Source organism: Mustela erminea, chromosome 18, assembly GCF_009829155.1.
Source record: "Mustela erminea isolate mMusErm1 chromosome 18, mMusErm1.Pri, whole genome shotgun sequence".
Taxonomy (NCBI): Eukaryota; Metazoa; Chordata; class Mammalia; order Carnivora; family Mustelidae; genus Mustela; species Mustela erminea.
The window spans coordinates 41,676,328-41,689,573 of NC_045631.1; the positions used below are offsets into that span (position 1 = coordinate 41,676,328).

Consider the following 13,246-nt stretch of genomic DNA (forward strand, 5'->3'; position numbering starts at 1 on the left):
GCACCTGGACCAGCTCCACACGGCCCCTGCCGCCTCTCTGCCTTGCCTGCCAATACCCCGCCTTTGCTCCCTCAGCCCTGACCGCTGGTCCCACAGAGCAGCACGCTCCTTTCGGGCCCTTGGAACTTGCCTTTCCCACCACAGCCACCACCGAGCTGCTCCCTCCTCTCCTCTAGCTCACTGCTCAAATGTCACCTTCTCGGTGAAGCATTTGCTGATCACCCCATTAAAACTGGCCCTGTCCCCTCCCACACACGCTATCCTTCCCTTCGGCTTTGTTTGCTTTCCCAGTACCTTGTGCTACCTGACATGACAGTCCCTGTTCTCAGCAGCACAAGGGCCTGCTGTCACAGGGCAGGTGTTCCACAAATATTTGTTATGCAGCTGAACAGCAATGCTTTGCGAAGTTTAAGGCCGGGGCTCTGACCGCAGGAGCAGAGAGAGTGGATGCTGAAGCAAGCTGCCCATCCAGAAAGGGGGTTGCGTGAGCAAGTGTCTGAGGACCGACCCGCTTCCAGGAAGCCCAAGGAGGCAGAGAAAAGGTCCCCCCGGTCTTACCGACTTCTCCCATCACCCGCAAGCCCTCCTGATAGTTGGGGCCACCTCTTCGGACAAAGATGGTGACCTCATGCTCCTTCAGGGGGCCCTGGTAATCTCGAATTGCTCTCACGATGCCCTGGAAGCATGAAGGGCCGACAGACATATGACTAAAAATCAGGCAGTCCTAAGTCAATTATTTATAACCCTGATAAACACGCCAGGGTGTATGCCATGAGAGCTGCTTCTGGCGAAGAAGGCAGGCAGGCCCTGGCAGGCAAGAATTTCACACATGTGGACTAGACCACCCACGAGTAACCAGAAGGCCCAGGACTTGCGGGCACACGAGCTATTGCTGAGGTACCTGGGAGTCACACCCCTCAATGCGCGGGGATGCTGGCTCCTGTCAGCCTTGTCACTTACTGCAGTCTGGGGGGAAATCGAGGCCAGGGTCCTAGGCAAGAGTTCTCCGAGCTATCAGGCCACGATCCACTTAAACATCCAACTCCTACTAAAACTTCCTCCAGCAATTTTGGGGAACTCGTAATGAATAGCTACCTTGGAAACAATCTGGGAGAACAGGTATGTACGGAGTTCTGTCTCCCCAGACAGAAGGTAAGTTTACAGGGTCCAGGATGTGACATCTGTCACCCATGGCACTGCACCTGAAGCTATAAACCTGGTCCAGCCCCAGACCCGAGCACCCTACCTACCAAGACCTCCACTGGACTACACGGTTGTGTGGAAGTCAGCACAAAGCTGTGAAGGTTCACCTGCTTCCCATCTGTCTGCTGATCAGGAACAATTAAGGAGACCCTGTTTTAGGCAAGACTGATGAGGCCTGGTCCCCTGCTTCTTCAGGGATCACTTTGAAGGCTGACATTTGTTTATTCATTAACTCTCAAAACTTACACGTGACTACCAGGTAGGACACGCTCTTCTGAAGAGCCCCACTGAGCACTAGATGGTACGGAGCAAGACTTGGCCTCCTGAGGTGGCTGCTCAGAAGGGGATGAGACTCTCGAGCCCCATTAGTGCTGTCGCCCTTCCTGACCAGCCTCACACTCTGAACTGTGTGCCGATGCCCCTGACCTGTGCACAGGGACCCGGGCTGACAGGCCCTGGCTGAAAGAACAAGGGCCCCAGATCATTGGACCATTCATTTTCCTCATTCTGACCTTTTGGAGAAGACCCGAATCTATCCCAGTGTCTTCAGCATCCCCAACAAGGGACCCCAGGACAAGAGCCCCTACTGAAATGGGTACATCATGGTACCCAGTTTCTGCCTCAAACCTGGCTTATAGAAACCTCCCCTCCTGGCTTCCCCCAAACCTACATTCCCCAGAAACTGCACAGCCCTCCATGGCTGGTTACCTTGAACGTGGCAGCCACATTGGTGAAGTTTGCGATGCTGCCTCCAATAATGAGGATCTTGCCTGTGTTTGGAGGAGAAGGGTCATTAGAAAGGCAGACTTGAACGTCTTACCAGAAATCCAATTGTGGGTATTCTCTCCTCTCTAAGCAAAGGTCCCCCAAGCGTTAAGAGGTATCAGTACAGGGGTTGGGTGCGGTGGGGAGCAGTCTGGCCTCCCCAACATCCATTCAGTCTTAACCAACTAGGCTTCCCATCACCTGCCTCACCAAGCAGGTGGTTAATGAAAACCCACCAAACCTCTATATTGTTCCTGACTGGCACTCAGAAACTCAGTTTGGTCTGTGGATAACCCTGGTCGGAATCTCTTCTGGCTCAAGGGAAGGGGAGCTGGTAGACTTAATCCCCAAATACTGGACAGGTGGTAAAGGGAAGCTGGGAATCCCACAGCCCAGATAGTAAACATAGAAGTGGGCCACTAAAACAAACAAACAAACAACAAAAAAACCCAACAACAAATGTAAAAAAAAAAAAGCAGGCCACTAAGATCTGAGCTTACGGCAGTAAGAGCACACGGCTACGTCCGCCCTTGCACCTGCTCGTAGGGCTCTCTGTACACATCACTTCCTTGCCTCCCTGGAGCCCCCCATCCGACAGAGGCCACACTGCCCATTGCAGAGTTGGAGAAACAGAGGTCCAGAAGCTAGGTGACTAACCCCAGGCCGCAAAGGACCAGGACCACCACCCCAGTGTGTCCTCGCCCAGAGCTGTTCCCACTACAGCACAAGGGGCCATCCTGGGGAAGGAGCATGTGGGTCTCACCATCTGGGTGCTTCTCCCGGGTCATGAGGGAGAGGATCGTCTTGGCATAGTCATAGGTCTGCTGCTCGCTGGGGGCGCCCGAGTACTCCCCATAGTTTGCCAGTTCGTTGACACCCCCTAAGTCACAGATGGTGTCACTGCCGGGGAGAAACAAGAAGTCAAGGCTGGCTCGGACTCCAGTGGCAGAGGGTGGCAGCTTGGTGCTGAGGAGGACAGCAGGTGCCCCCAGAGCCCTAGAGTCAGCCTACAGGACTGACCCCTTGGGCCTCAGACCCTCCATGGTCCACCAAAGTCACACCTGAAAGTGAACTGCACTGCCTCAGGCTCTCCCTGGCAGTAAGCTCTGCTAGCCCCAGGCCATCGTGGGGCTCAGGACTGACACTGGGAAGTCAAGGGAACAAGGAGCGCTTCCAGACATAAAGAAAAACCATGCAGTCCAGGAATCCCTGCCAGGAGTCCCTGCCGGGCTGCCCAGTGGAGGAGTGAAATGGTTGCAGCCAGAGGAGGGCTGAGCCAGGCACAGAAGGGAACACAGCAGCCTCCTGCCTGGGAATGAGCACATCCCTACTGTGCTTTAAACAAAAACCACCAATTATCACAAAGAGTATAGAATATGAGCCTAATATTCCTATAAAGTGTGAAAGTATGAAGACATACACAGGCATTAAAACAGCTGGAAAGGAAGGAGGGGTGGGGAAACAGCCAGGCAAGGGTTACCTTCAGGTTCTTCTCTGTATTTACTACACCTCTGCAGGAAGCATGTATTGTTAACTACAAAGATTAAAACTAATAAAAGTGACCTCATTTGGAAGCAAACAAGAAAGTTGCAGAAGACAGCACAGAGGACAGGCTTTCACCAGAGCTTCTGTTCTGCACCATGGGGAGAAAATGAAGATTCCCAACCCCTACTCGGAGGGGAGGCAATTTGATCCAGACTACGCACATGTGAACTCCGGGCAGACCCGGCTGCCACTCCCTGCAGCAGCCCCTCTGTCACCTGTACACGACTGAGGCACCGCCTCCGGCCACCATGGTCCAGATCCTTCCCTTGGGGTTCAGCAAGGTCAGCTTCAGGCTTGCCCCACTTTTGGCATCCAGGTCTGCAATGTAAGCCTCCTAGAGACCAGAGAGCAACAGGTGGGTCCTGGGGGTACCCCCTTCACTGGGTCCCAGGACCCTGCCTCTTTCCCTGGAGATACATAAAGAGGTCCTGAAGCCTTGATAGGGTCAGGGAGAGGAGCTGTGCAGGATCCTTAGAGAGGATGCCTGCGATGAAACATGAGGACGTCCTCCAGTACCGAAATCACGTATGGCCATAGCCGCAACCTGGGGACAAACTTCCCAACTCCTTTGTCTCTGACCTCAAGCCCCTGGCCCTCTGCCCAAGTCCCAAGCCTCACTAGGTCACCCTGCTGCTATCATGGCCCCCCACACCCAGCGTCTGCCTGCCTGGCTCATCACAGGCCCCATCCCTTCTCCCCGCCCAACCTCTTCCCCTGGCCCGGGTTATGACTCATAGGCCTGATCCTGCTGAGGACCTCTTGAGAGGATGGGGTGGTGGGAAAGAGCAATTAAAATTCTCAGCAAGTGGCCAAGAGAACTACCTTCCTCCGGCAGGATTAGCAAGAGCCACTTGGAATTATCGACAAATCAAGTTAAGAACCCAGGGAGGTTGATTGAGAGAGAAGTCTAAAAGGATTTCTGGCCAGGATTCAGAGGCTTGGCTGACTCCCACCCCCACCTCCTTTGGGGTTTTAAGAAAATTAAATGGTTCTCAACCTTCCTTTCCTGCCAAATATATAGCCCATGGCGGCAGGGGTGGTGGTGGTGGTGGTGGTGCCCGATGTTCCCCTGAGACCAGTCACCTTCTCCCAGGGCCCCCTCACCCACCACCTCCTCCCCACAGCAGCCTTACCTCTGGGTAAGCCTCCCGCCCGAAGGGAGGAGGGAACTCTAGATCACCCCACTTCACTTTACAGATGTAGTCGGCTGTGGCATCTATCTTAGCCGCCAAGTCAAGGACATAGACGCCATCTTTGGTCACAACTGTGAGAAAAACAGAGGCAATCAGAGGCAGGCCCTGGGTGGAGGCAACCACCGATCTCCAAACCCCTCCACAGGCTTCTCCACACACCAACCACCCACTCCGGGGTCCCACCCCGACCCAGCAACTACCCAGCTCCACAAAAAAAACAGATGGCCCTTCCACACAGTACCCCATTAAAAGAAAAATAAATAATTTAAGACCACCCCCCTCCGCTCTGACCTATAGGTAAAGTGACAGGGAAGTCTGTTTTAGTTGCCATGACAATTTTTAAAAACTACTGATTTATGTATGCACGTATGTATGTATTTATTTAGGGGGGAGGTGTGCAAGTCGGGGGAGGGGCAGAAGGAGGAGAAGGAGAAGGAAAGAAGCGACTCCCTGCTGAGTGCTGAGCCCCACCCCCCAATCCCATGACCTATGAGATCATGACCTGAGCAGAAATCAGGAGTTGGACTCTTAACTAACCCGGCAATTTTTTCTTTTTTTTTTTTTTTTAACAGGATAGAGCAATCCTTTATTTTTAGACACTTTCACAAAGAGGTTTTTAGTAACTGAACTTTCCTGGGGAGAAGAAAGAACAAGAAAATCAGCCTCCAGCCGTCAGCAGCAGCTCTGCTCTGGGTCTGGGATCCCACGTGGGGAGGTGGAGGCGCATACTTTCCTTCCTTTATTAGTTTATCCTGCTGCCTCCTGACGTCACTTAGACGTTCCATCGTTTCCTGCTGAAGCAGACATTCTACGAAATCGTCAAATTCTGTCTCGAACTCTTTCTCTGTACGGGGACCACGGATTCCAGGCGCATGTCCTATTCATTCTTTCTCAAAAGTATAACATCGACCTGGAATCTAGCGATTCTGAGCACTCTGGATTGTCACCCAGCGATCTAAGTTAAGGCCCAGCCTTCCCTGCGCATCAAAGAGAGGCATAACGTCACGCAGCCATGCCCTTGTCTCCTCGCTGGCTGCCACTACTGGATGATCTCACCGTGGCAATTTTTCAACTTTTTCTTAAATGCTGCATTCCACGCCTTCAACCTAACCATTCACCCTTCCACAGCCTTGCCCTTAAAACGAAAAGTGTTAAGGTACAGGCTGCTGTTGGGAGACAAACCCTGCCCCCAGGGGTGGACATATCCGTGTCCTGGGGTTGGCTATGGGAAACCTTAAGTGTCTAGGTGAGTGAGGAGCCACGGGGTGCACTGGGCCCCCAGCCAGGATTCATTTACTGCTGACTAACTGGATGCACACCCTCCGTTTACCCCAGGGCCATTTAGTTAATGAAGTTAGCAGAGAGCCATCTGGTTCCTTCTAGGGGCTGCATCCCCAGCTGGAATCTGGAACCAGACTTTGCCCTGAGCAGCCCTGGCCAGAGCCAGCTCGTACCACCTTCTTCCCTCACAGCCCAGAGGCTGGGACTAATGTGTTCCCAGCCTTGGGGCTCAGTGACAGACCCACCCCTGGGAGCTGCTCCAGGAGCACTGCGGGGACAGAAGGGCCTGAGTGGTCAAGTCAGTGCAGAGGCAGCCCGAATCCTGGTAGCTCAGCTTAACCCACTGGCAGGAATAACCACAGGAGAGAGCCAGGTCAAAATCAGGACTTCCCCATCACAGAAGAAATTAAAATCGAAGAAAGCTGGGGTTGGTTTAGAAGAGGGATAACCACTGTTTTCTGAGAGCTCAGAAACAGGAGACTGCACTCCATGAGCCCAGATATCCCTCTGCAAACATACACCAGTCTATAGTGCCCTCTATAAGTGGGGGCAGCGGGGTGGGGGGGGCCAGTCTGATGTTCCCAAGGTCAAGGCCAGGGTTACCACAGGCACTGGGACCCTGTTATGACTGCCCCTTGCTCAGTACCCTCCCTCCCCCAACACAGCCAGTTACCAAGGGGGTTGATCTCGAGGTAGGTGAAGTACAAATCCTCATAGAAATTGAAGAGGCCGGAAATAAAACTGGCCAGAATCCTAAAGGAGGAAGGAGAGAGGGATGGTCAGTCCTCAGGGAGCCAGGGAGCGGGCTCAGCAGCCCCCCAACACTCCCGCCCCACAGCAATCTCTCACTGCCACGGACAGCTCCACTTCCCCATACTGGCCCTGCCACCCTCTCTCTTTCCTCAGTGAACCCTGCTCTCTGGACATCACTCTTCAGCCACTGAGGCGGAAAGGAGCTGTCAGGCATGAAGCTGGAGGCGGCGGCGCCAGACAGACAGGGGCAGCGAGGTGACAGACACAGACAACGTGTTTCAGTCTGAGCCAGCCTCCCGTCAGCAGCCAACACCCTCCTCGGGACAGGGAAGGACTGTGCCTACCCTCCCACCCAGATGCTGGGGTGAGGCAGGGTGGACGCCCACACAGGGAAGCCGGCCTTGCCTCCTTCCCTGCTCCATGCCCAGAGCTGTCAGCCGCTGCTGCCCCCCTGCCCGCCCCCCCCCCGCCGCCCCCTGCCAGCCCTCCCTCTCACTCAACTCTTTCTTGTCTCCAGGAGCATGGACCAACAGGTGTTTCTTGACATCCTCAGGATTCAGTTTCTTGTCCACGCCAACGAGCATTTTCTGGGCTTTGGCATCCACGTCGCCCACATCCACCCCACCTTCATGGTGGAACAGGACGTAGTCCCCTTCTCGGGTAGCATAGATGCAGACGTAGAACTCCTCTGCCTTGAAGGGGAAGGCAGCACCAGGCAGTTGAGGAGCACTGAACTGGCGAGTCCAACCCCTGCGGTTTCATTTCTAAAGCCCTAGAGCACTCACCCAGGATACCTGCGCACCATCTTCCCCTCAGAGGAAGGGGAGAGAAGAGGCCACTGCCTAGCTAGCTGACAGTCCAGCCTCAGGCACAGGGACCTGACCTGGGGAAGGGTGCCTGCCTTCAATTCAAGTCCTTCTCATCCGAGCACTGAGCAGCCCCCTCTGTGACCAACCCCCACTCCTCCCTGCTCCGTCTCTGGCCTCCCTGCTCCATGGCACCCTCAGACCCTAGGTACAACTTCAGAGACTGTGGTCCCTTTGACTTTTCTCCAGCAGCTTGATTTCTTCCTTTCGCATTTTAGGGTCAACAAACACAAAGGGAGGAGGGAGAGGACCCAGCTTGGTCCTCACACATACCTGACTGTGGGGAACGAAGGGCTCGATCAGAAAATTCTTGAGGAAGCCTCTGGCCTTGCCCACCTGTGGGGATTGAGGAAGCTGAAGTCTAGATGGACAGCAGGCCTTGCTCCCCAGAGCAGGACAGCTGACCTCTGCCTCCTCCACCCGGCCATCCCATCAGAGGCGGGACCCAAGTACTAGGGCCACAACATCTGACAGAGAGAGATTTTTCCAGAAACCAGGGCAATGTGTCCAGACCCCTAAGCTATAGCAGTCTCCACGAGATCCCCCTCTTCCGCCCACTGCCCTTGTGGTGGCCACACCTGGAAGTGTATTGACCTCACACCTTCTTGTTCTGCCTCCTCTCTGAGGCTGACAAAATGAGCTAGGCTGACAACGCTGCCCCAGCCCTGAAGCACAGACATCAGGAGTCCTCTCCCTCCTGCCATCAGTCGCACAAATTAAAGAGCCCAGACCAATCAAGGCTCTCCATCCCAGAGCTCAAGCAGAGAAACCCAGACCAAGGACGGAAGTCCAGGCCCAAGGAATGAGCAGGGATGGGAGTGGGAGGTGGTGGTGGGGGCAGGGTGGGGGGGTGGGGGTGGGGCGTGGGGACACTTCACGCACACTTTTCTGGCTGAGGACAACAGGCCTGCAGAGCTAATCAGTTTGAGTGTGTTCCTGGCGGCCGCTGAGGCTAGACAGCCCTCATCCCAGTGTGTCCCGAAGCCCCCGCCCGCCCGCATGCGTCACTGCTGAGTCAGGGACCAGACAGTGATCTGTCAGAGGTAATGACCCGCTCCTGCCGGCGCTGACATCCCCCTCCCAACAGCCAGCCAAGGAGAAGGGAGCATGAGGACTGCCATGGGGGTACCACTCAGCCCCCAACCCTGCGGTCCTCTCCCCACAGGCCTGCAAGCACAAAGGCCAGTCAAGATCCCTCTGCCCCCTGGTCCACGGGTGACTTTCAAAAGCCCTCTTTACTCCAAGAGCCAGAAACTGGGAAATTACCACAAAGAGCTGATTTCAGAAAGACCAGAGAGAGAGAAAGCTGGCTCCACCACCATCCTCATCCTACTTCTGGGACAGCCAAGGGAGAGGACAGCACACTCCTGGTCACAGTCACCCAAGACAGGACAGCACACCCTCCCCGGTCTCGGGGACGCCTCAGCCCCCTCCCCCTTTCCTGTTTCCCAGCCCCTTGTAATAGCAAGAAGGAGAACCACAATTTTATCCCCGAGCCTCTCCTAGATCTTCCCGAACCATCTCTCCCTCTAGCATTCATCTCCAGAGCTGACATTAACCACCAAGCTGGGAGAAGCCAAGAACCGAATTTACCCTTCAGTATTCACAGCCTCATCCAAGGCTCTGGCCCCATAACGTCTCTGCCTAAACGAGTCTGCCTCTCCTTTCTGGAACTTCTTCTTACCCACCCTCTTAGATATACACGTCATGAGCTGCCGTGCCCTTTCTGGAAACTGAAAAGAACGGAGTTCCCAGAAAGGGCCTCAGAGACCCATCTCCATGTTTGCCTTTAAGAAACAGACCGTTTCCACCTGGCCAGAAACTGTGTTGGGGTGACTCTGCAGCCCCTCTTGCCATTCACTGATGGCAGAGCTGGAAGCGATCAGCAGGCCTGGCCCTCCTGCTCAAGTTAGCCCTGCGGGACCCTCGCCTTCCCCACGCTGCAGGGTGGCTGGGTGTGGGGTGATCCACGCACCCTCCTGATCTGGAGGGGACCGCCTCTGCTTCTGTTCCCACATTGCCTCCACCCGGCTGTTCCCATGCACTCACGGTGGTCTCCTGCCCCAGCCGTGGTTTCAGCCAGGACTTAACGCCTTCCAGAGTGAGGTTGACTCCCACAAGGCCTAGCTTTCCACGCCGTTTGATCAGCTGGTCTGGCTTGACCACCAAGCTCTGGAACGAGAGGGGTTTGTACTTAGAGCAAGGAAAGAAAAAGGAGAGCCAAAGGCTATAGTTTGGGGTCCCAAAGCACAGAACAGCCTGTATGGCTTCCAATCCACTTACTCATTCTTCAGGTCAACTCCTAGAAGCTTCCCTCCCCTATCCCAGCCTATACCTTTCTTTTGACAGCCAGGGATCTAGAGCCATCCGTGCCTAGGATGGGGCCTGGCACGGAGTACCAGCTGAATGAGTGATTCCCTAACCTCCCTATGCGCTATCTTAGCTTCACTGAACCACGAAGTCCTCAGAATATGGACCAGCACCTGTGCTCCAAAAGGAGGGGCAGACGGATAGCCCTGGGGTGACAAAGGGCCTTAGAGATCTGGTCAGTTCCATCCCGGTCCTTGATCCTGCCGATAAGGCCAGCAAGTAGACCCTAAGCATCGCTCACACACTGTGAGCCATGGGAGGCATCACCTCCTGAGGCAGTGGGACGGAACGCGCACCCTCGGAAGCCGCCATGGGTCCTGGTTCTGCTCCCTGGGCCCAGCCCGGGAAGTCTCCCCTTCCCAACAGTGGCCCTGCAGGGAGCCGGACAGAGGAGGCTCAACTCCACGCTGGCCGCCCAAGGCTGCTGGCCACTCTACACAGAGCCCATGGCACGCTTCCTCATAGACCTGTGACACTCCTGCTGTGTCCACCTGGGGGAGTGGGGCACACACCTACTTTCCCTGAGCACCGACCAAGTGCCGGCTGGCACACTGAATGCTTTCCAGACATTACTGCTGAACCGGACAGCTCACAGGTGAGCGTTCCACCCATCCGACAGACGGGGAACCGGACACTCAAGAAAGGTAAAGGCTTGCTCCAGGTAACATGGTATATCAACAGAGAGCTTCGACCTGGACTCCAGTTTTTCTAGCTCCAAGCCCACGTGCTCTCCCAGGGCACCTTGACATGTGGGGCCCACGGCAGAACATGAAACCCCGCTCGGCCCACTGCATGCTGCCCAATGATGTGGGCAGTCTGCCATCATGTGACCTGCTACGCCGTCTCCACCAAACCCACCCTTCCTCTTCCTTTGACCCCGGGCACGGAAGAAGGGTCCGGCGAGGGCGGGCTCACCTGGCTGAGGAGCCAAGGGTGGTCTTGCAGCAGCCGGGCCCAGTCTGTGTCAGGGGTGACCCGGGCATACTTGAACCGGTTCTGGATGGCCGAGGTGGTGCAGATGTACTTGTAAAGGAGTTCTTTGCCAGTCTGCTCCGAAATCGCCTTGGCCGACATGGCTGGAGAGGGACCTGCTCTACCTGGTGGGGGAACAGGAGTTGGTGGGAGGGGGCAGGGGAAACAGACCCATGTCTTGTGGCCCCCAAACAATAAAACCAGATCTCGGTGCTCCTCAAGAGAGGGAATGAGGACTGGCGCAGCAGGAGGGATGGAAGGCAGATCTCAATGAGCACTTCTGAGGGCCAGAAAGGAGGACCAGGAAATGATGGGAGAGAGAAGATGATGGAGAAAGACAAAGGTGGCCTCTTCCCCGGGACTCTTGGCCTCAACCCGGTCTCTTACTTCTTCTCAGCAAACCAGCTTACATTTATCTTGGAACAAAAGGCAGCTGGATGGGGAGACAGGAATATCAGTGATGTGATCCAAACCGGAGCACTGGTCCCACCCGAGGTCCCACACAGACACTGGAACACACCCTTTGGTTCTGTGACCTATGGGGCGCCCAGCCAGAATTGTGCAATGCTGCCTTTACTCCCCCTACAGGTTTTGTCTCCCCCACACCCAGACTCACCCACTTCACACACTTATACTCCTCACCAGGCTGAGGGCCAGGCAGTGAGTTACTTAACCTCAAGCAGGATCAAGCCCCCGAGGAGCCAAGAGGAAGCGTCATCTCAGAGTTTATTTCTCCCAGGACACTAGACTCCTGTCCCTGAGTTCAGAGCAGACACAGGGCAGGGGAACAGTGACCTTCAGTGCATCCCACCCGCCCCACTGAATCATCTAGCTCTAAGCAAAACACAGGCATCCCTAGGGACTGCCCTATACTGGTCACTTCTAACTGAGCCAGAACTGGGGGAGAAGTCATCCTCTGTCACACACATGGAGACACTCCTGTGAGGCACACTGAAATATACCCATTTCTTAGATGAGGACTAAAAGCTCAGAGGAATTAAGGTAACTTGCCCAAAAAGTCAAACTAATAAGGGGGATGCAGGACCTGAACCCAAAACCTCTTATTCCTGGTCCCCAGACAATCTCACACCTCAGTCTGAGAGTTTTTCTCCCAAGGCCAGGCCGGGTCCCCCTTCACCTCACAGAAGGGTCTGTGACGACAATTTCTTTATCTTCCCCCACTCCCACTGCTGTGCCCTGACACATCCATTCTCTCTTGGGTAGAGAGAGAGAGAAGCAAGTTGGGAAGAGGAACAGAGGCAAGAGGAGGGAAAGCAAACCATCATTCACGCTAAGAGTTTGGCCAGATCAGGAAAAGTCATTCCAATCTCTCCCACGAAGATCCAGAACTGAAGCTGCTGAAATTGCTGGGGAAAAAAAGTCAAGTTCAAATGAAGGAGGGTGGGGTTAGAGACTGGGCTCATTTATACACCCAGGAAGGTTGGTCTCCATCCCCAGCTCGGGGGAAGGCCAAAGTTCCAGAGGACACACTCCACTTCTCTCCCAACTGGCCAGGCTGGGGCTTCAGGTTCTAAGCCTGGCTTGGCTGGCCCCCTCAGCCTCCCAGCTCGTCTCTAGCTTAGCACAATGGGTGCTTTCAGTCTGGTGTCTGGCCCAAAGTGGGGTAGCTGGGAAGGGGCTCAAAAGAAATGTTCCCTTTTCTGGCCTTCCCCTGGGATGACTTCCGGCTCCAACTCAACATGAGTTTCCAAAGGTGATGCCTCAGCTGGCCCCAGTGTCCCATAGTCCTCCACCCCCCACCCACTCCAGCTCCATTTCCCAACCTTCTTGACTTCAGACCAGAAAAACTGGTCCTGAAATCAGATGGGTACACCTGCCCCCACCTCCCAAACAGAGTGCAACCCAGGGCAGATCAGACAGGGAAAGGAGACTCAGGGCAGCTGCTGACCACCCTCAGTGGTTCAGACACATCAAACTCCAGGACGAAGGAACCCCTCAGCTAAGCCTCCCCAGCAGAAAGCAGTCTGATACACACTACCAGAACAATGTCTCAACCCCCACCCCCCCAATCTGGCACCTTCCAAAGCAGGCAAAGGATAAGGCTGAGAAAAGGGATGTTCTGGGCTGAAAAATCTCCAACTTATTGAGCCCCAGATCAAATCTCAGAACCAAGAGTTCATTTCTACCGCATATAGGGAGGTGGGGTAAGGAGACACAACACGGGGACGATACAGGATAGAACAGATTTGCCAGCTTACCAAAACAACAGATATGCCACCAGAGCACTTTGGCTTAGATGGGGCAGACCCTTTCAAGGCCAAGACAGGATTTACGATA

At 54.8% G+C, this 13,246-nt stretch overlaps 1 protein-coding gene and 1 pseudogene across 2 annotated transcripts in view; both read right to left on the reverse strand.

The window, feature by feature from the left end:
- The window catches only part of ACLY (ATP citrate lyase), a 43,617-nt gene that overhangs the window by 28,196 nt on the left and 2,175 nt on the right, over nucleotides 1-13,246 (reverse strand). For both annotated transcript variants that reach the window (XM_032320050.1, XM_032320049.1), the window contains exons 2-11: nucleotides 10,892-11,073; nucleotides 9,656-9,778; nucleotides 7,880-7,942; nucleotides 7,242-7,432; nucleotides 6,661-6,740; nucleotides 4,647-4,777; nucleotides 3,729-3,847; nucleotides 2,732-2,868; nucleotides 1,912-1,973; nucleotides 559-676 (exon numbers count right to left, since the gene is read on the reverse strand). In XM_032320050.1, the coding sequence (XP_032175941.1) occupies nucleotides 559-676; nucleotides 1,912-1,973; nucleotides 2,732-2,868; nucleotides 3,729-3,847; nucleotides 4,647-4,777; nucleotides 6,661-6,740; nucleotides 7,242-7,432; nucleotides 7,880-7,942; nucleotides 9,656-9,778; nucleotides 10,892-11,050 (1,183 nt within the window). In that variant the 5' untranslated portion in view covers nucleotides 11,051-11,073. The remainder of the gene's footprint in view (nucleotides 1-558; nucleotides 677-1,911; nucleotides 1,974-2,731; nucleotides 2,869-3,728; nucleotides 3,848-4,646; nucleotides 4,778-6,660; nucleotides 6,741-7,241; nucleotides 7,433-7,879; nucleotides 7,943-9,655; nucleotides 9,779-10,891; nucleotides 11,074-13,246) is intronic.
- Nucleotides 5,274-6,652, reverse strand: LOC116577184 (annotated as a pseudogene).